Source organism: Myotis lucifugus, unplaced genomic scaffold (assembly GCF_000147115.1).
Source record: "Myotis lucifugus unplaced genomic scaffold, Myoluc2.0 scaffold_40, whole genome shotgun sequence".
Lineage (NCBI taxonomy): Eukaryota > Metazoa > Chordata > Mammalia > Chiroptera > Vespertilionidae > Myotis > Myotis lucifugus.
The window spans coordinates 4,586,847-4,612,368 of NW_005871088.1; the positions used below are offsets into that span (position 1 = coordinate 4,586,847).

The following is a 25,522-nucleotide window of genomic DNA, read 5'->3' on the forward strand; positions in this document are numbered from 1 at the left end:
CAGCATTCAATTCTTAAATCAGGCCCAGTGATAGAGAGTATGCTTAGCATGTTCACAAGCAGCACAAAAGCAATAGATAGCCCTCTTGTTCTCACTGATATCCATTTTATGCTTCTGCTTGAACTCTGCAATGAAATGGTTGACCATTTAGTTGTTAAGTCTTCTTTACCTAAGTGGGTTTCCCTAGCTGTAGATTTGACCTCAAATATTCCATCTTGAATGGTGAGAATTGACATATCGAGAGTGCCACCTCCCAAGTCAAAGAACAGCACATTTCTTTCAGCTCCAACCTTTCTGTCTACTAAACAATAGCATTGGCCGTTGGCTCATTGATTATTCCAAGTACATTGAGACCAGTAATAGTTCCAGCATCTTTGGCACCCTGATGCTGAGAATCATTGAAGTAAGCAGGTACTATAACAACAGTATTGGTTGTTGTCTTCCTGAGGTAGGCTTCTGTGATTTCCTTCATCTTTGTCAAAACCATAGATGACACTTCTTCTGGGTAGAAACTTTTTGTCTCTCCCTTGTATTCTACTTGGACCTTGGGCCTGGCAGCATCATTCATCACTATGAAGGGCCAATGCTTCATATAAGACTGGACAATAGCAACATAAAATCTACATTCAAGTGTTTGGCATCAAAACTGTGTTGGTAGAATTCACTGCAACTTGATTCTTTGCAACATCACCAATCAGTAAAAGCAATATAACTTGGGGTGCTTCAACTTCCCTGATCCTTGGCAGTTATTTCCACTTTTCCATGTTGGAAGATACTCACATAAGATTAGGTGATGCCATGATCAATGTGAACTGCAGACATGGTTGCTAGTGTATGCACAACTTGCAAAGATTCAGATTGGAACAGTGCCCTTCTTCCCAGTTCAATAAGCTACTTAGGCATTTAAAAAACTGATGGTGATGTCCTGGCTAGTGTTGTTAAGTGGTTAGAGTGCCTGCCTGTGCAACAGAGGGTGATAGGTTCAATCCCTGGCCCCAGGCAGGGTGCATGCAGGAGACAATCAAGTGATGTGTCTTTCTCACATTGATGTTTCGCTCTCTCCTTCTCCCCCCACTTTTCACCCTCTCTAAAAATTAATGGCAAAAAATATCCTCCAGTGAGGATTGACCACAAAAATAAAGAAATAAAAACTGATGGTGAGAAAAAAATTCTTCCTGGGAGCTGGTGAGGGAAAATTATCCTATATAATAAAGACCTAATATGCAAATGGTCATCACACCCTCATGCTCTCGCACTGGGGCTGGGAGACTTGAGGCCCTGCCCCCTGCCCTGGCACCGGGCCTGGGGAACTGAGGCTGAGCCTCCTGCCGGGCAGCACTTGACGGGGGACCTGAGGCTGTGCCTCCCGCCCAGCAGGGCTTGACGGGGGTGGGGCCAGCCAGGTCTGGGTGCAATTTTGAGGCTCAAGCAGGTGGGCAGGGACTTGACTCTAGGTTCTGTGGCACACCCTAGACTCTGACAGGAGGGAGATTTCATATACATTTTATTAATTTTCTTTCATCTCTGACACTTTCTATTATAGAGAAAGGGAAAATAGCCATATTAGAATATTTCCTCTAATTAATTCCCTTTTAAATGTGAATGGATCTAGGGGCCCAGCCCCGAGTATTAAACATTTGGAAATAAAACTATAGAAGAAACTTTCAATACAATATGTTGGGGATTTTTGTTGTTAAAAATATGTGCTTGTCATTCTGATAAACAACTAGATTAAGAATACAGGAGAGAAACAGGGTGGTATCTTTATATGATACTCTGTGACCAAGGACTGGCAGGTGATATAAGAAAACAAAATTGATCTATTAGAGTGAAGTGTATAGGTTCTTACAATTTAAAAAATTTCAGATGGTGTTACATTACCTATTTGGTTTTTATTAAAGGATAAGTTCATTCTACTCTCTAATTCATCAGCTCTTGCCACAGTAACTTGGACAGTGGCCATGCTCTAGGTCAGTGGTCGACAAACTGCGGCTTGCAAGCCACATGCAGCTCTTTGGCCCCTTGAATAAGTGGCTCTTCCTAAGCCTTAGGAGTACCCTAATTAAGTTAATAACAATATACCTACCTATATAGTTTAAGTTTAAAAAATTTGGCTCTCAAAATAAATTTCAATCGTTGTACTGTTAATATTTGGCTCTGTTGACTAATGAGTTTGCCAACCACTGCTCTAGGTAGTATGATAAAACATGCCAGAAACAAAGTGTATATTTCTTAAATAAGTTCATTCAATAAACATGATATTTATGGTTTCCCGTCTTACATTTAAATCCTTTATCCATTTTGACCTTATTTTTGTGTATGGTGTAAGTTGGTGGTCTAGTTTCATTTTTTTGCTTGTATCTGTCCAATTTTCTCAACACCATTTATTGAAGAGACTATCTTGACTCCATTGTATGCTCTTGACTCCTTTGTCAAATATAAATTGAGCATATTGGCTCGGGTTGATCTCTGGGTTCTCTGTTCTGTTCCATTGGTATGTATGTCTGTTCTTGTGCCAGTACCAGGCAGTTTTGAGAGCAGTGGCTTTGTAATATAGATTGATATCTGGTATTGTGATCCTCCAACTTTGTTCTTCTTTCCAAGATTGCTGCAGCTATTCGGGATATTTTTATTTTTTTATTACAGATAAATTTTTGGAGAGTTTGTTCTAGGTCTTTGAAGTATGTCATTGGTATTTTAGTGGGGATTGCATTGAATCTATAGATTGCTTTGGGTAGTATGGACATTTTAATGATGTTGATTCTACCAATCCATGAACACGGTATGTTCTTTCATTTGTTTATGTCTTCCTCTATCTCTTTTTTCAGCATCCTGTAATTTTCTGAGTACAGGTCCTTTACCTCCTTGGTTAAATTTATTCCTAGATATCTTAATTTTTTTGTTGTAGTGGTAAATGGGATTTTTTTAAGTTTCTCTTTCTGTGAGTTCATTATTGGTGTATAAAAAAGCCAGAGATTTCTAGGTGTTAATTTTATATCCTGCTACATTGCCGAATTCATTTATTAGTTCTAATAGTTTTTTGATGGAGTCTTTAAGGTTTTCCATGTACAATATCATGTCATCTGTGAATAATGACAATTTTACTTCTTCTATTACAATTTAGATGCCTTTTATTTATTCTTCTTGTCTGATCACTAAGGCTATCACTTCCAGTACCATGTTGAACAGGAATGGTGGTAGTGGGCATCCCTGTCTTATTACTGTTCTTAGGGGAAATAGTTTTATTTTTTGCCCATTGAATATGATGTTGGCTGTAGGTTTGTCATATAAGGCTTTTATTATGTTGAGGTATGATCCCTCAATTCCCACTTTGCCGAGAGTTTTTATCAGGAAAGGGTGTTGGATTTTGTCAAATGCCTTTTCTGTATCAATTGATATGATTATGTGATTTTTGTGTCTCAATTTGTTTATTTGATGTATCATGTTTATTGATTTGCGGATATTGTACCAGCCTTGTATCTCTGGAATAAATCCCACTTGGTCATGGGTGTATGATCTTTCTAATATAGTGCTGGGTACAATTTGCTAGAATTTTGTTGAGGATTTTAGCATCTATATTCATCAGGGATATTGGCCTGCAATTCTCTTTCTTTGTGGTATCTTTATCTGGTTTTGGGATTAGGGTAATGCTGGTTCATAGAAAGATCTTGGAAGTGTGCTTATCTCTTAAATTTTTTGGAATAGTCTGAGAAGAATAGGTTTTCGTTCTTCTTTGAATGTTTGGTAAAACTCTCCTGTGAAGCTGTCTGGTGCAGGGCTTTTGTTTGCCAGAAGCTTTTTGATGACTGCTTCAATTTCCTCCTTAATTATCAGCCTTTTGAAATTTTTTGAGTCTTCTTGATTGAGTTTTGGAAGGTTGTATTTTTCTAGGAGTATGTCCATTTCCTCTAGGTTGTTTAGTTTGTTGGAGTAGAGTTGTTCATAGTATTTTTTACAATCTTTTGTATTTCTGTGAGGTCTGTTTATTTCACCTCTTTCATTTTTGATTTTGTTTATTTGGGTCCTCACTCTTTGCTTCTTGGTAAGTCTGGCTAGAGGTTCGTCAATCTTGTTTATCCTTTCAAAGAACAAGCTCTTGGAAAAAGCCATAGGCAGCAAAATATCAGACATATGTCATAGCAATATCTTTACCAATACAGCTCCTAGGGCAATAGAAACTAAAGACAAAATAAACAAATGGGACTACATTAAAATAAAGAGCTTCTGCACAGCGAAATCAACCATCAACAAAACAACAAGAAAACCCACTGCATGGGAGAACATACTTACCCATGTTATCTCAGATAAAGGTTTAATCTCCAAAATTTATAGGGAACTCACAAAACTTAAAAAGAAGATAAATAATCCAATAAAAAATGGGCAAAGGATTTCAATAGACACTTTTCAAAAGAGGACATAAAGAAGGCCGAGAGATATATGAAAACATGCTCAAAGTCACTAATCATCTGAGAGATGCAAATCAAAACCACAAAGAGGTACCATCTCACATCTGCCAGAATGGCTATCATCAACAAATCAACAAAGGACAAGTGCTGGAGAAGATGTGGAGCAAAAGGAACCCTCCTTCACTGCTGGTGGGAATGCAGGCTGGTGCAGCCACTGTGGAAAACAGTATGGAATTTCCTCAACTTCCATTTGATCCAGTAATCCCACTTCTAGGTATATATCCCAAGAAAACAGAAACCCCAATCAGAAAGGATGTATGCACCCCTATGTTCATAGCAGCACAATTTACAATAGCTAATATTTGGAAACAGCTTAAGTGCCCATCTGCAGATGAGTGGATTAGAAAACTGTGCTACATCTACACAATGGGATACTATGCTGCTGTGAAAAAGAAGGCATTCTTACCATTTGCAACAGCATGGATGGAACTGGAGAGTATTATGCTAAGCAAAATAAGATAGTCAGTGAACGATAATATCACATGATCTCACTCATTTGTGGAATATAATGAATAGCATAAACTGATGAATGAAAATAGAACCAGATTCATAGAAGCATCAAACAGACTGTCCAACCTATGAGGGAAGGTGGGGGTTAGGGGGTAAGAGATCAACCAAAGGACTTGTATGCATGCATATGAGCATAACCAATGGACACAAACAGGGGTGAAGGGGGGTATGTGCTGGGGGGTGGGGGCGGCCCGGGAGTGTCAATGGGAAAAAAGGAGACTTATGTAATGCTTTAAACAATAAAGAATTTGAAGTTAAAAATGATATTTATAATTAAATCTCAAGGGGCAAGAGAGAGTCTATATTTTATGAAACTAGAAGATCAAGTCCATTTTTATTTTTAAAAATCCAATTGGAAGATTGGCATAATCAAAATAAGATAAAGAAAAATGGAGGAAGGTAGATAACTGACCTGCCCTGGGATGGAAAATGTGTTCTGCTCAGAGTTTCCAGGAGTATGCATGGCAGTGAGAGGAGTAGGCCAGGGATGTGTCATCTCCTGATGAGGAAAAACAAAGCAACTTTATTTTCGGGCACTTATAAAATTAAAAACTTTCTTGGCACTAAATATAGTAAGCCCTTTATAAATACTTACTTACTTAATTGGCCTAGTTTTTTTCAGAGGTACTTAAAGTCATTTGGTCCATTTCCCTGCTCCACACTGGTGCTTCAAGCCTATCTTCAATACAAAAGGCCATCTAACATCCACTTACACATTGCCAGTGAGAGAAAGCTCACTACTGCTTGAAGCAGCCTGTCTCATGTTGAGGCAGCTTGATCAGATGATTCTTCCTGGTTGTGAGCTACACCCCTGTCTCACTGGAGTTTCTAACTATGAATCATACTTTGGAACTTCAAAGAACATATCTCCTCTTCTTTCTCATGACAAGCTTTCAGCTGTTGAAAGATATCAATTCTATCCCCCGGTGTTGTCTTTTCTCTAGGCTGAGATATCTATGGCTTGTTCATTTATTTATTGGGAATTTTCAACTTTTCACCTTTCCTTCTAATGCTTGAGTTCTGCGTTCTGGCACTATTCTAGGTGTTCCCAGGAGGGGCTCTTGATTGCCTGGGGCTCTTCTAACTCATGGTATTCTGTTTTAGGTGTGATTTGCCAGCTCAGGGGAGAGCAGTACTGTCACCATCCTCATTCTGGATAGTATGATAGTCATGTCTCTTGACATAGCCTAACAGTTAGTGACAAGATTACACACATGGCATTGATTTTTCCATGCAAAGATGAGAAAGCTGAAGAGAATTCTTTGCCATTTGTAAAGAAGGTTACTATGTGATTGGTAGCTCTGTTCCACCAAAACATACACACTGTGTATTTGTGAGTTCAAGTCTCAAAATAGGAAAAGCACCTAAGGCTCCCTCCCACTCTCTGTTATCAGAAGGGGCACCTTCTAAGTGCCTTCAAACACTTAGTTTGAGAAGAGGTGCTGCATATTCAAAAGCTGCTTGAGTTATAGGGCTTGTGGCCAACATGCGTTACCTGAAGAGTAAGGATAATTAAATCACATGTTTAACATTCCAGCACCAGAGAGATGACAAAGTATGTGAAGCAGGACAGTGCCAGCATGTGATGGATTTATCAAACATTTTGATATGTAAACATTAAACATAAAATCATTGTAATGATGGAAATACATGAGAGCTTTGGGGAGGGGAATAAGGGATGAAGGTTTATGAAAGGCCTTGTTATTGTTATTGTTGTTGTTAATCCTCACCCGAGGATATTTTTTCCATTGATATTTTTTTTAAGAGAGAGTGGAAGGGAGTGGGAGAGACACACAGAGAAAAACATCGATGTGAGAGAGACACATTGACTGGTTGCCTCCCTCACCCCAACCAGGATCGGATCGAGCCTGCAACTAAGGTACATGCCTTTGACTGGAATTGAACCCATGACCCTTCAGTTCACAGGCCAACACTCTAACCACAGAGCAAAACCAGCTAGGGCTATGGAAGGCCTTTTTAATGACTCAAAGTATATAATACTTTTCCTCAATATTTATGGATAACATAATTAGTCATTGCAAAGGTAACATTAATAAGAAACCTCAGGTAGAACTAAAACATGATGTTGTTTTTTTCTTCTATAATTATCCAGTTCAAAAAGAATCTTTGATGTGTGAAGAGCTATAATGCAAGGAGATATTTCACAGATTCATTCACAGCAGCACCACTGAAGCAGAATTTGTAAGTATGATTAAGAGTAGTGCTGACACAGATTGGATTTTACCTAGCATTTTTAAAAGATGGTGGTAAGTACATTAAAAATACAAAAAAAAATTTAGAGGGGATGCTTAACCTACTTAAGAGATAGAATATTTCCAAGTGTTGTTTTTTTTGAGATGTGCATTTGTATGCAGTTGGTAACATTCTTGACAAATGTTACTTATGAATTTCCTCAAAACAGGCCAAAAGTAACTCTATGTGACAATAGTTTAAAGCTGAATTCCAATTATTCTGTCTCTAAAATACTCAATGAATTCTTTTAAATTTTAGATTTTTAAATTTTCTTTATTAAGGTATTACATATGTGTCCTTATCCCCCCATTGTCCCTCACCCCCCTGCTCATGCCCTCACCCGCCTGGTGTCTGTGTCCATTGGTTAGGCTTATATGCATGCATGCAAGTCCTTTGGTTGATCTCTCCCCCTTCCCCCACCCTCCCCTGCTTTCCCTCTGAGGTTTGATGGTCTGATCCATGCTTCTCTGTCTCTGAAGGTGTTTTTTTAATATATATATATTATTGAGTTTTTACAGAGAGGAAGGGAGAGGGCATAGAGAGTTAGAAACATCGATCAGCTGCCTCCTGCACACCCCCTACTGGGGATGTGCCTGAAACCAAGGTACATGCCCTTGACCGGAATCGAACCTAGGACCCTTTAGTCCGCAGGCCGACGATCTATCCACTGAGTCAAACCGGTCAGGGCTCTGGACCTGTTTTTGTTCATCAGTTTATGTTGCTCATTATATTCCACAAATGAGTGAGATCATGTGATATTTATCTTTCTCCAACTGACTTATTTTGCTTAGCATAATGCTCCTGTTAAGACTGGTATTCTCCAAAGTTAGTTCTATCATTTAAAAGATATAGGTACATTTTTAGTTTTGGGGGACCTTGATCCCACTTCTAGCAATATATCCCAAGAAACTAGAAACACCAATCAGAAAGGATATTCACCTCTATGTTCATAGCAGCACAATTTACCGTAGCTAAGATTTGTAAACAGCCTAAGTGTCCATCAGCCAATGAGTGGATTAGAAAACTGTGGTACATCTACACAATGGAATACTATGCTGCAGTAAAAAAGAAGTTCTTACCATTTGCAACAGCATGGATGGAACTGGAGAGCATTATGCTAAGCAAAATAATGGTTAACATGAGATATTATTCGTTTCTGAAGTTTCTATGTGTGAAATGATGATGATGATGATGATGATGATGATGATAATGCTAGATTTCCAAATGATTACATTGAGCCAGGCACTTATTTCTACACTCCATCTTTTTGTACCACCAACTAAAGAGGTAGGGATTAGCATCATACTTGTTTGACAGATGAAAAAACAGAGATACCAAGAGGTGAAGTGACTTGTTCAAGGCCACACAGTTAGCAAATGGCAGTCTCTTTGGTAGATTTCCTGCATTTTATTCTACTAACTTGTATTGTATAGACTTTATATACCAGTCACTGGGATCTATAAATGTTAAAAGGTCAAGTTTCTTCCTGGAAAGAGCTCACTCTGCTTAACATGCTAACCACTTGTTGAGAGCAATATGTTAAGGTGTCAGGGAGGAATTCTTTGTGTGATGCATTTGGAAAAGGCTTCAGAGTGGAGGCGAGAGGAGCAGTGTTTGTGATGTACTGTGTGTGTGTGTGTGTGTGTGTGTGTGTGTGTGTGTGTACTCTTTACAGAGGCTAACATTATACCTGACACATAGTGGATGTGCAAACAATACATGTTTAGTATAAATAAAACCATACCATAAATATTAAGGTCCTCACCCCAAAGAGTTCAAAGAAAAAGTATAACCATAGCAATTTTTCAAATAACCATCTTAATGAATATAAATGTTGCTGGAATCTTACATATTGCATTGCTATTGCTGTTGTTGTTGTTGGAATCAGAGGGATTACCAAAGTTCCCTGGCCTAAGAATGAGGGGAGTTTTAACTACTGTCTGAGTTCTGCTAAAAGCTACTCGAGTGATCTACGTCAGGTTGCTTCACCCTCTCTGAGGCCTCAGTTTTCCGACCTGTAGTATGCGTCCTTTGCTAAGATGGCCTCTACAGGTTCTTCTACCCAGTAATAGTTAATCTCTGCTTCTACCTCTTTAATCCTACCTCAGGGGAAACTGAGCTAATGAGTGCACAAAGGTTTTAGAAACCATATAGCATGGAATATGTACAAATCTCATGCTACTAGCCCCACAAACACAGTGACAGCATTGCCAGCATAAGCCTGCATGCATCTGCTTATCCAACAGGCACCTTAGCCTCTGTCCAGGGATCAAGATGTGAGGAGCTCAGTCCCTTTCCCCCTTACATCTGCTGAAGTGTCAAGAATGTAAAAATTAAAATTTTACAAGTATTTACAAATTTCTGTGATTAGTAATGATAAGTAAGAACAGTTGAGTGGTTCTAAAATACAAATATGGCCCTGCTGGTGTGACACAGTGGTTGAGTGTCAACCCATGAACCAAGAGGTCACTAGGCTGGATCCCCAGTAGGGGGCGTGCAGGAAGGCAGCTATCAATGATTCTCTCTCATCATTGATGTTTCTATCCCTCTCTCCCTCTCCCTTCCACTCTCTGAAATCAGTAAAAAATTAAATAAAAATATGATTGTATAGGAGGAGAATACACCTATACAATCAGGTTGGAGTTTATTTTCATAGAGACAGATTTAAATGACTGCCAAGTCATGGTAACTGAACTTGGTCTCTGACTTCCTTTGGGAGAGAGGGCTACTTTTCTTTTTCTTCCCCCACCCCAGTAAGTATACTCCCATAGAGTACTATAATAGGAAAGTAAATATATACGGTGGGCAGTCTTACATGCCACCATGGTCTAAGAAACATCAGCACCCTCCCTTACCCCAAACGCATTTGTACCTGGGAATATTGAGTTTACCTGTCCCATTTGTACAAGTGAGGTAGGTGTACTTGTTAGACAGTCAAATCTGCTTCTTTAACCGAAGGGCTCTCTCTCTTATGGAGCAAATCCATGTGTGTGTGTTTGTGTGTGTGTGTGTGTGTGTGTGTGTGTGTGTGTGTGGTGTTAATAACTTACCAGAAAACCTAATTTGTTTGAGTAAATAATTTAGAAACTGTATCCATGGACCCTAACAGTTCTCTGAAGAGCCAGAAATGGAGGGTGGAGGGTAGAGCTAGGCATTAGGGCTGCCAAGGAATAAGGGATAAGAGACTTTGAAGTCCCTTGTAGGGATTTTCTAGGACTTGGGCCTCAGGAAAACAGCAGTGCAATCATTCCTCAGCCCTCGACTCACCAATGATTGCTAACTGGCCTGTAGGAACCTCTCCTCCCCCCTGATAGGAGAGGGAAGCCAGGCAAAAGTATTAGCACCATTATTTGAAGTAGCAGTGCATCTGTTAAATAGTAAACAGATGACAGAAACTGGAGCAGACATTGGGATGGGACCCCAGAGGGAGCTGAGCAGTCAGCTATAAGAAGACTCACATGGTGACTGTGGCCTGCATAGGCTGCCACTCCCAGTATGGTGTACCATACCAGAATGCTGATGTGAAGCCCCTACAGAAATGTGCAACTGCCTTCTTCTCCTGATAGACATTCCTCAGGCAGGCTCTGGGAGGACAAGGGCTGAAAGATTGAGCCCTTTGGTCAGGGTCAGGGAGCTTGGCTGTTCCATATGAAATTCCCCATGGAAGAAAGCAGGGCACATGGGAAGGGCTACTGGTCTCTATCTCTCCCTTCCAAACCCTCCCAGGATAGACACTGTGTTTTCAAAAATGTTTTGCCCTAAAGATACTCATGCAAAATGTGCTGTCTACTTAAGGCTCTGGAGACTTTTAAACCTGGCGAGACCACAGTCTAGAACATTAAACCACTTAAGAAATTAGATCCAGCAAGGCATTTACCAAGCCTCACATGTAACTCTTACAAGTAAGGATGGATATGGGTGAGATGTATGATCACACACTAACGTGGATTTACAGTGCAGTTGAGTAAGCTTATACAAGATACTAAGTAAACAAGGTCAACCTACAAGGTAGTCTCTGGAGGCATGTCCTAAGGCCCTGTCATTTTTAGTCCTTCTTTGTTTACCCTTTGGTTGAAATAAATGTTTTAGAAACATTACATCATTCAATCTTAAGAACTTAAGAAAATATAGAATGTCTGCAAGTGATACTAAACTATGGGTAATCAAAATTCAAAAAGATATTTTGAAGTTGTTCTGAAGCCAATAAGTTAAATTTTAACAGAGGTACATGAAAACTGAAATTATGTTCCATAAACTAAGTATAAAATTGCAGAATGAGAAAGACCACCTGAGTTAGCTGTAATTCATGGGTTAAATACCCATGGACTTTAGTTGAGCCCCAAATATATTTTTTTGAGGAGGGGTTGTCAACCAAAAGAACCAAGGCCAATTCAGGTGATATTAAGATAAGTGTGATACTCCAAATGTGGAATTCAATAGTTGACTGCACAATTGTGCATTGTATGGGACAAACCATATTTGAAACACTGTGGTATCCTGGATACCCCATTTCAGTAGAGGCTTTCGAATATTGAAATTTATTAAAAGGGACAGATACTAGAACTGTAAATTCTTGTAAAGCTCATCACATATATAAATGCTCTTTAAAAGAACAGAAAAAGTTTAGTCTACAGAAAAGGGAGACTAAGGGAAGGTCTGAGAGGTGCATTTAAGAAAGAGATCTGGTGCATGCTTTATAAACAAGAGGTTAAGACTAGCCCTATGGCCCTAGCTGGCTTGGCTCAGTGGATAGAGCGTCAGCCTGCGGACTGAAGGGTCCCAGGTTCGATTCCGGCCAAGGGCACATGCCTGGGTTGCAGGCTCGTTCCCCAGTAGGGGGTGTGCAGGAGGCAGCCAATCAATGATTCTCTCTCATCATTGATGTTTCTATCTCTCTCTCCTTTCCCTCCCTCTCTGAAATCAATAAAGAAATATATTAAAAAAAAAGACTAGCCCTATGGATAGCAGTTTGAGGGAATCGATTTTAACTAAGAAAATTTCCAATCATGTGAGCTTTCCAACTGTGGAGCCTAGTGCTTTAGAAGACAGTGAGTAGATGGCTCCTTCATAGTGTACTAGAAAAGGGATTCCTAAAAAGGCAGGGGAGGGGAAGTTGTGGACCAACTGTACTGCCTTACATAATCATATTATCATATATTTTTATCTCTGTGAAATCAATGATATTTATGAAAAGATGCAAAACTAAATATGGAGAAGCAGTTGTTTTGTTTTGTTTTATATGACATATAAACATGGCTGACCGAATTGGCTAAGGAAATTCACCATACTCCCAGAGACAGTGGGAGCAGTCTGCTTTCTCACAGTGAGAAAGCTATTAGCCCAATTTGTCTGATTGTTTGCTCAGCTCTTGGAAAATCCAACAACAGTGTAACTATAAACTTCCCTGGGCTTCATCACTAACACTCCTGTCAAGCCTCTCTAGTGGTTAAAACCCTGTTCCATTCAATTAAATTCTGTTTGGAATGCTCTTAAGACATTCTCCTGAAATTGTATGTCTGATATCTTAGGCAAGTTCTGGTAGGAAAAAAGTATAAAATCACTGTTACAGTAAATATAACTTCCCAACAATGGACCAACATAAAATGCAATCCACCAGAAAAAAAACAAAATGTTAATTCTTTCAAAGTGTATAATGCTAAGTTATAATTTTATTGACACGGTATAAAAACGGCAATGCTTCTTCAAAAATAATTGAATGTTTTATTTAAAAATACTGATGGCAATTGTTTCAGGGAATCTTAAAATTTCCTCCATCAGCCCCAGGAATGTGCATGCAAAAAGTCCAACTCCCACTGGCTGCCTTTATCCTGGCATCCACCAAATCAAGGTTCCACTTTAATAGAGCCTAATTCTAATTTACAACTGGGGAAGACAGTGATCAGTGACTCTGAAGCTTGACTGTGTGCTCATTTCATCAATCAATCTATTTTATTGTCATTGCCAGATGCAATCAATTCCATTTCACCCCCTGCATATAATGGGGATGTGTATAACCATGTGCAAGGCCATGCAACAACTTCTAAACCGGTTACTTCTCAGGTGCTCTACACTCAGATTCTACAATGAAACATCTCCAAAGGCAGCAACAGTGGGATAGGCCACCATAGCCACTGAGTTCTGCATAGGTTTCAGCAGCACCAATCTGAGGCTATAGCCCCTCTAAGTAAAGGGGGCTGACTCCTTAAGGATTGCCTTATAAATTTCAATCCTTAATCAGGACACGTCTTAGTTAGTTGAACCAATCAGAACATAAGACTGGCCACCCCACTAGGAGATAATGTTGGATTGAAATTGCTTTCTTTGGGAAAGGCAAAATTAGCACAAGTTCAAGGGTAAGAATGAGCCATCAATAAGTGTTTTGCAAAGAAAAGGAGCAAAAAGGAAATCTAAGTAGAGGGCTTCTACTTAGTGGTCCAGAACAGGCATCAGAGGATTCAAAGGTTTCTCAAAGGTCATTTATTAACTTTTCTAACCCATGAACTTTGCTTATAAACTAATTTTGACACTTACTCTTTTCAAAAATGATTTTAACTTTGTTGTTGAGTTTATAGCTCTTCTGTTTCAAATTATTTTGACATCAACTATATCCAAATGACCATCATTTATGGAATACACTTGCTTAAAACAATTACTCAGGCTTTAATAATATATAGCCATGTGTGTATGTTTTCAGAGCTACTTTATTGGATGGAATGACATGTTATATCAGTGATTCCCAAAGTGGGCGCTACCGCCCCCTGGTAGGCGCTGCAGTGATCCAGGGGGGCGGTGATGGCCACAGGTGCATTTGGGGGCGATGAGTAACTGCTATTAAAATTTTAAAAAAATTAATTTCCAGGGGCTGAGTAATATTTTTTCTGGAAAGGGGACGGTAGGCCAAATACGTTTGGGAACCACTGTGTTATATCCTCATAGCATGAGATATTTCTTTATGATTAATCAACAATTTTCTCTTTTAGCTCTAGGTCAGCTAAACCAGTTTAATAAAACATACAAGACTTCATTGGTTTCTTCCCCAGTACCATTTTTAATGATTTATATTTAATTTCAATGATTTAAAAAACATTTATTCAATGTCTGCTGTCTGCAGGACTTCTAAGATGTGAACAGCTGGACCAGGTCCAGTGAGGCTTGAGGTAGCTAGAGTATTCATAATTGGAATGAAAGTAAGATAATGACAATTATTAGTTACCATTCAAAAGTAGAACTAAAATAAAGCTGTCAGAGTTGTTATTTTTTATTTGTTTAAATAGCATGCAATTAGTATCATGTTCCAGAAATCACCAAAGGGATTTGTTGATCTCACATTGCTGGACAGATACACAGTGTAGATGCAGCAACAGGACACTACCAAAATTGAAAGGCACTGGAGAATGACACCTCTAGGCAAAGGAAGGCATAAGGCTACATTTCTCCCAATCCTTAGTCTAACCTTTTCAAAGACTTACACAAGGCATTAGTATTTCATTTCTAAGGGCTGCTGCAGTTTTTCAAACATGATAGCTTTCTTGCAGTTTACACATACCATATTAAGGAAAATGGTACTGAGTAGTTCATGACAATGGCTTTTAGAAGGAACAAAGGCTCAATTGCTGAGGAAAAAATAAGTAATATTTATTTTCATGGAAGAGACCTCGATGAACAACTTGGTTGTAGCTTTGCTCTCCCATTATTTCTGAGCTCAGTAAAAAATAAGGCACTAGGCCACTAATACAGTTGGAAATCCAGACAATATGATTTGCATGGAATTGTCTTTCCTCTGAAACAGCTATTTCAATCTTAGAATCATAGAATCACAGAGCCATGGGGATGAAACAGAACTGGTTTGTCCTATTTACATGAAATTAATAAATGGATCACAAGATGTCAGTATAATTACTGAACACCAGACCCCCCTTTTACTGCCTCCCCAAATAAAAATAAAGCAACAGAGACACTGAACTTTGCAGGAGCCTAAATTTAACAACATCAAAACCACAAACAAGCCAGTGAAATTGATCCAGAAAGCCTCTTTCAAATATTTCAAAATCTTAACAGGCTGAGTATTTCTGAGTGCCTTAACAGTTGCTTCTCTCCCAGATTAGCTTTTTTTTCTGCAATTACTTCAAATAATGGGAAATAAATAACTTATTTATTCTATATTAAGAGTATCAAAGAAGTGGCACAAGTGAGAGTCATATCTTTTTCTAATGGGATATATCTGACTAATGGAGTAAAACAACATTCTAAACTCAATATGAACACTCTAGGAGCCAGGCAGTATAGACAAAAACTTGCCCCATATAGGTATGCTATAAAGCATCAGTCCTGTGTTAAAATCAGGAAAACATGTCCCTCTCTGTTTTGGTAAAACAGCTACTTACCAACAGTGTAAGTTAGAAAAAATTACTGATAAAATCTATATATCTATATCTATATATATATATATCTATATATCTATATATATATATATATATAGATATATATATATATATATATATATAAACGGCTATTTTGAAAAGTGACCTTGTGGGAGTTTGGGAGACCAGGAAGTCTATCGCTCCCTATGATATGCACTGACCCCCAGGGGGCAGTGCGGAATGAAGGAAGGCCCTGGACAGCAGCCAGAAGGCCCCGGCTGGCCATGATCGCCGGCCAGGCCTAGGGGTCCTACTTGCGCATGAATTTCATGCACCAGGCCTCTAGTATATCTATAGAAATCATATTAGAGGTATTATATGCTAAGTATTTGCTAAAGAAAAATCCAATCACCTAGTATTTTTTTAAATACAAAGATAACAATCACACTTGGAGTCTATTATCAAAGTCTCTTTCATAAAGAGTTTCCACTGACAACTTTGAGGCACCCACACCTGTATGCTAAAATATTTGCTCACCCTGAGGAATGGATGCCTTCCACCTGCCCCCCACCCAAAACTTCCTCAATAACCTATTACCCATGTATGTCTCAAAATCATCTTTAAACCCATAAAGGTTTTTAGCCTATATCATCTTTTGGGGTAACAAGATCAATACATTTACCCCCTGTTATAAATTTTGTAAAGCAGCAAAGAGAAGGTTCAAAGAGAACAATGTCAAACCCTTTGTTGGAAATATTCTAGTGAGCAAATGGCACATAGGGATGGAAGTAAATAAACAGTACATGGAAAACTCTCTCCCATAAACCTGGCTCTCTCAGGCCTGGGTTTCTGAACATAGTGTATAATCAATTGTCATCCAGTGGTTTTATACTGGGCTCTAGTCACATCTTTCTTCCCAATCTTCCACTGGTTGTTGCTCATCTAGTCTCTCTTTCATTTGCTTTGAAAAAAGAAGGAAATGTGGTCTCAGCAATTTGCAAGTTACCCACAGAGACTGTTATACAGCTGACAGAAATCAGTATGGCAGGGTCCCTGGGCTAATTAAACAAATGTGACAATTTGAAAAGCTGCAATGTGACTTATGAACCATGAAACAGTCAAAAATGAAAAAGGAAAAAAAAAAGCACTGCACAGTATTAAAGACATGAAAGAGGCTTACATATTTAATAATTAAGAAAACAATTGCAGTGGCAATTTAAACTCCTTAGTTAACCAGATTGGGAGTCTGTGAAGGGTTGAAACACAGAATTCAAAAGTCACACTGAAAATATTTGAAATTGCTAAACAACAATAAGAACAGTCACAATGAAATCCAATAGAAGTTTGCATGAATTTAGGGGTTAGAACCCACTGAATGTTTCTTTTATGTTACTGTATTTCATCCACTCTAGGATTCAGGGAAGTTATTTTTCTTATTCTCATTCCATAGATGAAATACCAGAGTCACCAAGAAAAGTAACCATTGACACAAAGTCATGTAGTCAGTATGTGGCAGATCAAGGACCTCTGTCCATGGGGTCTAGCTTTGCACTCTGGACTTTAGTCACCACCATGCTCCATAGGATGAGCTCTGTTAATGTAACCCTGCACAATATACAGCAGGAACCAAGATTTCTCACTCTTCTGTATGATTGGCATACAGCCCTCTGAAGAGAGTGCCAGATTTATTAAATGTGCCGTGTCACCAAAGTACAACCCAATGAACAGCTGTTCAGAGGACTTAGACTATTTTAAGTTTAATAATCCAGGTCTCGGGTGTCTGTGATAGTACATATCAAGGCCTCTAGAAAGTAATGGTCATCTAAAGTTTCTGGAGCTATACAAGTGCTTTTTCTGGAAAGGACCCTTCCAGGGTTTCAGGTACCCTTTCCTTCTCAGAGCCTTAGGATAAAGGCATGGTCACTCCTACTTCACCCAGGGAAAGGAACTTGCACAAAGTTTAGACTGAGGGTGAGTACTTCCTTGTTCTGCCCACAGAGGAAGTTATATACACTGTGTATTAAATTTCTCTCTTCTTCTCTCCTTTGTGGGAACATTCGCTTTATCATTTTATACCACTTAGCCTGATTTTTTAGTTTTTTTTTTAATAGTAGGTACACTGCTCAGAGCTACAGTAGCATTTGACTAATATACACTACACGAACCTCAGGATGGAAATAAATTATTCAGATATACTCTAAACATGGTCAAGAGTACATAGCTGAGAAGGTAAAACTATATTTGGTTATATTTAATGACTACAGGCCCAGTGAACAAAATTCATGCACTGGGGGGGGGGGTCCCTCACCCCCGCCTGTGCCCTCTTGTAGTCCAGGACCCCTCGGGGGATGTCTGACTGCCAGCTTAAGCCCGATCCTCCAAGGACATCCTTCTTACAGTCTGGGATCCCTCTCACTGTCTGGGACCCCTTGCTCCTTACCGCCTGCCTGCTCTCTGCTCCCTACCTCTTGGTTCGCTGCTCCTTAGTGCTGCCATGGAGGCGGGAGAGGCTCCTGGCACCACCACTGTGCTTGCCAGCTGTGAGCCCAGCTTCTGGCTGAGCGGCGTTCCCCCTGTGGGAGCACACTGACCACCAGGGGTCAGCTCCTGCATTGAGTGTCTGTCCCCTGGTGGTCAGTGCACATCATAGTGACCAGACATTTTGCTGGTTTTTTGGCAGTTCAGTCGATTTGCATATTAGGGTTTTATTATATAGGATAAGACTCAGAATGAAGACCTAGATAGATCTTAGGAGATATCTAGGGGCAGTTTTGTTTACTGGACCTTCCTGCAATTATGAAAATAATGTATTTTGTACTGTCCTATGACAGCTACTGGCAACATGTGGCTACTGAACACTTGAAATGTGCCTAATGGACTGAGGAACTAAACTTTTATTAAAATGTAATTAATTTAAATTTAAATAACCAGTCACATGTGGCTATTGTTACTGTATTAAAAAGTGAAACATTAGTCAACACTTCAATTTTACAGATGGGAAACCTGAAGCACATAATGGTTAAGAGACTAGCTGAGAGTCACAAAATAAGGTAGTGGAAGAGTTGGGACTAGCTTTGAGGTCTCTTGATGCCCAGTCCAGTATCATTGACACATTGCTTTCCTCTAAAGCCTAGTTCTTCCAGAGGCCAGTGGTTTTCCAAAGGCTATGTGGTCTTTGCTCTGTAATACAGATCAGGTTCTGACAATATCTGGGTGGAGCTTCCAGATCAGACAACCATTCACTTTTGTATCAAATGTATTGGGTGTGTGATGCTGTGCTGGGGCTCCTAGGTTAAAGAGCAGGAAAGAGGCTGCAATGTTTGAGTGTGGGCAAGCTTCCCAGGTTTCCTCCAGTCCCAATAGGTCCTAAGAAGCTGGGAGGCAACTGAATACAAAACTATCAGAGGCCCAGATAGCCAGGATGCTTTTGCCTGCCTTTGTTTTTGATGGGCCTTAATTCTTTCTTTGTGATTCAAAATTTTCTAATTAACATGTTGCTAGTGGAGAACTGGATGAGTCTGTTAGCATGCTCACCCCAGAATGGAGGACTTAAGGGGAATGCTCTGTTTTGACATAAACTTTGCTGCAAGGCTGAGAGTGCTTAATAGGAACAACATACAGGCATTCAACCACAAAAAGATCTGGAAAACTCACTATGAAAGAAATAACACATCTCATGAATGCTTCTTTCCTGTGATCACAAAGATAATAAGCACAGTGAATAGTACCAAATCAGCCTCTAATTTTATTTGAGAGATTCACATTGTCTCTCCTTTCTCTGATCATAGTAGATATGGGACCCCACTTTGGCTTTTATCAATGTCTTGTTTAGAGTGAAAATGCCAACATTATTGTACTTTGAGGAGCAATATTAAAAATAGGCTAGAGCAATTATATATATATATATATATATATATATATATATATATATATATATATGACCCTAATATGCAAATAGACTGAATGGTGGAACAACCAAACAACTGAACAACCAGTCTCTATGATATGAGCTGACCACCAGGGTGTGCACACGGAACATGGTGGGCGTTAGCTGCAGCAGGATGGTAGAGCAGGTGAGCAAGGGTGCCAGACCAAGGCGGGGTGCTGATCACTGTCATTGGCGCGAGCCTCTGGTTGTTACTGAAAATTCTTTGCTCCTGCATGCTGTGGTCCCGCTGGAGCCCTGCTCACATTCACTGCTGGCGCTCAGCGCCAGTTCCGATCACTATGTGCCCTCAGTGGGTGCGAGAGGTGGCTGCCAGCCCCAGTTGCCACTCAGAGTTTTTCTACCTCCCCCTGCTCCTGAGGGTGATCAGGGCCAGTAGCTGCCTCTTGCACCCACTGCCGGAGATGGCCCTGCTCACACCCACAGCTGGTGCTGGAGCCACCACTCACACCCACTGCCAGCGCCCGGCGCCGGTCCTGATTGCTCAGCACCATCAGCAGGTGCAAGCATTGGCTGTAGGCCTCGATTGCCCCTGAGGACTTCTCCACCTCCCCCTGTTCCTGAGGGGCAATCAGGGTAGCAGCCGCTGCTCACACCCACTGCTGGCACCGGCCCCAATTGCTCTGCACTGTCAGCATGTGGGAGTGGTGGCAGCAAGAGAAGGGATGCTGGCAGACAGAGGACCCGGGGCTGCGGTAGGAGGGGCTGGGTAGGGGTTCAAATGATTGGCCAAGACCCGCCCCTGTGCCCACCACAGCCTCACGGCCCACAGTTCCTTTCAAAGTGCATGAATTTGTGCACTGGGCCCCTAGTATGTGTGTGTGTGTGTGTGTGTGTGTGTGTGTGTGTGTGTGTATTTAATGTGCTGCCTGAAGACCTTAAAGTTTCCTGGTCAGTTTCTGAAGCCCAGCTGCCTCTGGACCTATCAAATGGCCTGAAAGGTGGGTACTATGAGATGGGTCTCTCCAGAAACTACACTGTGATTGGAGGGGACAGGGCAGTTCCTATAGAGGAGGAAATGGTGGGCAGCAGATTGTACAAGGGTCCATTACACCTTCATTGGAGGTTAGACCAGACTGAGATGTACTGGAACTGACCAGCATGAGTTTGAAGAGGAGAATATGTTCAGTATAGACTTGACTCATAGAGGGTTGTATCTATGGATTAGAGGTTAGTTGAGAAAATGTCCATGAGTTGAAACTATGAAAGTCATTTTTACTAAAAGGAAAACAAAAACAAAATCAAAAGCCCTCACACTCAAGGGAAAACATCTTTCAAAATGATGACCTTGATTTCTTCATTAGCTTTTATCTTCTTGAGTAGGACATTCCACTTTGTGTTGAAGTTGGTAGGCTTCATTTCTGTTACTATTGTGAGGAACTTGGTGTTTTCGTGGTGTATTTCTATTGGATGTGGCTAAATGGCATGGCTGTGACTTCTTTTACTCAAAAGGGAAATTAGAGACAGACAATATAATTCCAAGAACTTTTGGTTTTGCTAGCCAGCAAATTATTTTTCTTCATCTCATATACTTTTTTAATTTTTTAAACCTTTATTGTTGAAAGTATTACATATGTCCACTTTTTTTTCTCCCATTGACCCCTCATAGCCCGCCCCAGGCCTCTACTACCCTACTGTTTGTGTTCCATGGGTTATGTATATATGCATACAAGTTCTTTGGTTGATCTCTTCTGACCCACACACCCACACCAGCCTTCCCTCTGAGATTTGACAGTTTGTTCTATGCTTCTATGTCACTGGATCTATTTTGCTTAACAGTTTATTTTGTTCATTAGATTCCACATATGAGTGAGACCATGTGATACTTGTGCTTCTCTGACTGGTTTATTTCGCTTAGCATAATACTCTCCAGGTCCCTCCATGCTGTCTCAAACAGTAACAGATCCTTCTTTTTCACTGCTGCATAGTATTCCATGGTGTAAATGGACCACAGCATTTTTATCCACTCATCTACTGATGGGCATTTGGGCTGTTTCCAGATCTTAGCTATTGTAATTGTGCTGCTATTAACATAGGGGTGCATATATTTTTTCTGATAGATGTTTCGGGTTTCTTAGGATATATTCCTAGATCACTGAGTTAAATGGGAGTTCCATATTTAATTTTTTTAGGAAATTCCATACTGCTTTCCATAATTACTGCACTAGTCTGCATTTCCACTAGCAGTGTAATAGGGTTCTCTCCCCTTGTCTGGCCAACCTCCCACAGCCCCGATTGGCCCAATCACCGGCCATGCTGAGGGACCCCACCCATGCACAAATTTGTGTACCAGGCCTCTAGTGTTGAATAAGAGTGGTGAAAGTAGACAACCTGTTCTTGTTCCTGTCTTTAGGGGAAATGGTTTTAGGTTTCGCCCTTTGAATATGATGTTGGCTGTAGGTTTATCATATATGGCCTTTATCATGTTAAGATATGCTCCTTCTATTACAACTTTGCTGAGAGTTTTTATCAAAAATGGGTGTTGGATTTTGTAGAAGGCTTTTTCTGTTTTTTATGATATGATCATGTGATTTTTGTCTTTCAATTTATTTATGTGATGTATCACATTTATTGATTTGCGAATATTGTACCAGCCTTGCATCCTTGGAATAAATTCCACTTGGTCCTGCCATATTATCTTTTTAATATATTACTGGATGCAATTTGCTAATATTTTGTTGAGGATTTTAGCATCTATGTTCATCAACGGTATTGGCCTGTAATTTTCTTTCTTTGTAGTGTCTTTATCTGGTTTTGGAGTTAGGATAATGCTGGCCTTTACGTAAAAGAGCTTGAAGTGTTACTTCTTCTTGAATTTTTTGGAATAGTTTGAGGAGGATAGGTGTTAATTCTTCTTAGAATGCTTGGTAAGACTTCCCTGTGAAACCTTCTGTACCACAGCTTTTGTTTGGTGGGAATTTTTTGATTACTGCTTCAATTTCATCAGTGGTTATTGACCTATTCAGGTTTTCTAATTCTTCTTGATTCAGTTTTGGAAGATTGCATTTTCCCAGGAATTTGTCCATTTCATCCACATTGTCCAGCTTGTTAGCATATAGTTCCATATGCTATAGTGTTGCTTATAGTGTTTTCTTACAATCCTTTGTAAGTGGCCCTCTGGGATTAGGCTCCACCATTTGAGGACTCCTAGCCTAAATCTAGTCTCTGAAACTAGCTTCCATATTGTAAGTACCTCAGGCATTTATGATCTGCTTCCTCTTCTAGTTCAATTTTCTTCTAGTTGGTCAGTTAATCTATTGATTTTAAATCCATTCACTATCCTGCTTACTCTTTGCCAAATGCAATTCAGTTCAATAGCATTCTTCTTACAATTTTTATTAAAGTAATGTAAATTATAGAAGTTGAAAAAAGGAAAAAAAAACCTCCCCATAATCTTGACACCCTAATAAAATAAGAACTACTGTTTCAGAGTTTTTTTTTTACTTTCTTTTTTGCTCACATTTTTATATAGCTATAAAAATTAAATTGTTATATTCTGGTTGTTTCACTTAAAATTTAATAAGTTTTTTCATGTCACCACAACAAACTCAAAGTCATCATTTTAATGGCTGATTATTTTTGAGTGTTTAGATCAGAATTTACTTAACTATTCCTCTGTTGTAGGATATATAGTAGCATTTATTTTTGCTAATGCAAAAATATTATAATGGGTAACTTTGTTCATATAGTTTTTTAATGGGTTTGGATTTTCCCCAAAATGTAATGATAGAACAGCAATGTCCCTCTAAAAACAGAGTGGCCAACCTAAATAAATGGAGAGGCACATCATGTTCATGAATTGAAAGAAGCAACAAAGCAAATAAAGATGTCAAAATTTCCCAAATTGATCTATAGATATAATGCAATACTAAACAACATTTTAACAGGATTTCTTGTAAATATAGACATGTTTCTAAAATTCATATGGAATGGAAAGGGAGCTAGAATAGCCAAAATATTTTGGGGAAAAAGTTGGAGGATTCACATTATCCTATTTTTAAAATATATTTTTATGGATTTCGGAGAGGAAGGAAGAGGGAAATAGACAGAAGCATCAATGATGAGAGAGAATCATCTCAGCTGCCTCCTACATGCCCCCTACTGGGAACCAAGCCTGATGGAGCCAGATTGAGCCTTAAACCTAGGCCTGTGCCCTGAAGGGGAATCAAACTGTGACTTCCTGGTTCATAGGTTGATGCTCAATCACTGAGCCACACAGGACGGGCTCACATTATCCTATTTTAAGACATGCTATAAAGCTACAATATTTAACACATTATGGTACTTATGAGATGCCAGGGACATGAACCAATAAAAAGAACTAGAGTCCAGAAGTTGACACACATAAATAAGGTCAATCTACTTTTTACATATATGCAAAATCAATTCAATAGAGAAAGATAGTATATTCAACAGATGGCATAAGAACAAAATGAGCACAATAAGCTTCCACCTACACCTCACACCATATACCAAAATTAATTCAAGACAGATCAAATACCTAACTGTAAGACATAAAATTATAAAACTCAGAACAAAACATGGGGTAAAATTTTTATGGCCTTGGGTTACAGAAGTACTTAACTTTTATTCTTAGAGGAACACCATCAAGGGAATGAAAATACAATCCAGTCTGTAAAAAAAAGTCTGCAAATCACATAACTGACCAACGACTTATATACAGAATATACAAAGATGTCTGAAAATTCAACAAGAAAGTAACAATCTGATTTTTAAAATGAGCAAAATATATGAACACACACTTTATCAAATAAGATTTTCAAAAATTAAAATAAGCACATAAAAAGATGCTCAATATCATTAGTCATTTTGGAAAATGCAATTTAAAACTATAATGATACACCATTACACATCTATTAGAAAAGCCGGTGCCCTGTCTAGTTTTGTTCAGTGGTGTCGGCCCTGGGCACCAAATGGTCCCAGGTTTGATCCCCAGTCAAGGGCACATACCTGAGTTGCAGGTTCAATCCCCAGCCCAGGTCAGGTTGCATATAAGAGGCAACCAATCAATGTTTCTCTCCTTCCCATAGTCCCTCCCTTACACTCTCTCTAAAAATCAATGGAAAAAATATACTTGAGTGAGCATTAACAACAACAAAAAGATCAGGTACTGACAGGATGCTGAACAATTGAATCTTTCACATATTGCTGGTGTGAATGAAAAATGGCACAGCCACTCTGAAAAACAATTCGGCACTTTTTAATAAAGTTAAATATATACTAACCATATGACTTATCAATCCCCCCCTAGGTTTATACCCAAGAAAAATGAACACATACATTCACACAAATGTGTACACAATTATTCATAACAACATTATTCACAATCACCAAAAACTAGAAAAAAACCACCTGTCCTTCAATGGATGAATGGATAAACAAATTGTGGTACATACATGTAATGGAATGTTACTCAGGAATAGTGAGTAATGAATTATCAATACATGTAAAAACCTGAGTGAATTTCAAAGGCATATGCTGAGTGAAAGAATCACTATGGAAAGATTATATAATGCATAATCTATAATAATAAAAGCATAATATGCTAATAAGACTGGATGTTCTTCCGGACTAAGCCGGGCTGCTATGGAAGCCCGGGTCCCGGGTGCTGGAGGGAAGCCCGGGTCCCAGATGCCAGAGGGAAGCAGTGCTGGCAGCCAGGGGAAGGAAGGCCTACTCTTGCACGAATTTTGTGCATCGGGCCTCTAGTTTTATATAATATTCTGGAAAAGACAACACTGTAGGGACAGAGTACAGATCAGTGTTAGCTAGGGTTTGGAGGGTGAGGAAAAGAGCCTGACTGCAAAAGGGTAATATGAGGGATTTATTTTGGATATTAATTTCATTTTGTATTCTGTTAAAGGTGGGAATTATAGAAATCTATGCTATGTTAAAACTCATAGGACTATAACAAAAAAATGGTTAATTAAATATATATATATATATATATATATGTATAGATATAT

At 39.2% G+C, this 25,522-nt stretch overlaps 1 protein-coding gene and 1 pseudogene across 3 annotated transcripts in view; both read right to left on the reverse strand.

Annotated features, from left to right (window-relative positions):
- The window catches only part of AFF2 (AF4/FMR2 family member 2), a 584,839-nt gene that overhangs the window by 172,631 nt on the left and 386,686 nt on the right, over positions 1-25,522 (reverse strand). The window contains exon 5 of one of the 3 annotated variants that reach the window (XM_014454947.2): positions 5,389-5,475. The exons of the other annotated variants lie outside the window; for them this stretch is intronic. Coding sequence (XP_014310433.2) covers positions 5,389-5,475 — 87 coding nt within the window. The remainder of the gene's footprint in view (positions 1-5,388; positions 5,476-25,522) is intronic. 3 annotated transcript variants of the gene reach the window in all.
- On the reverse strand, positions 19-1,963 carry LOC111825793 (annotated as a pseudogene).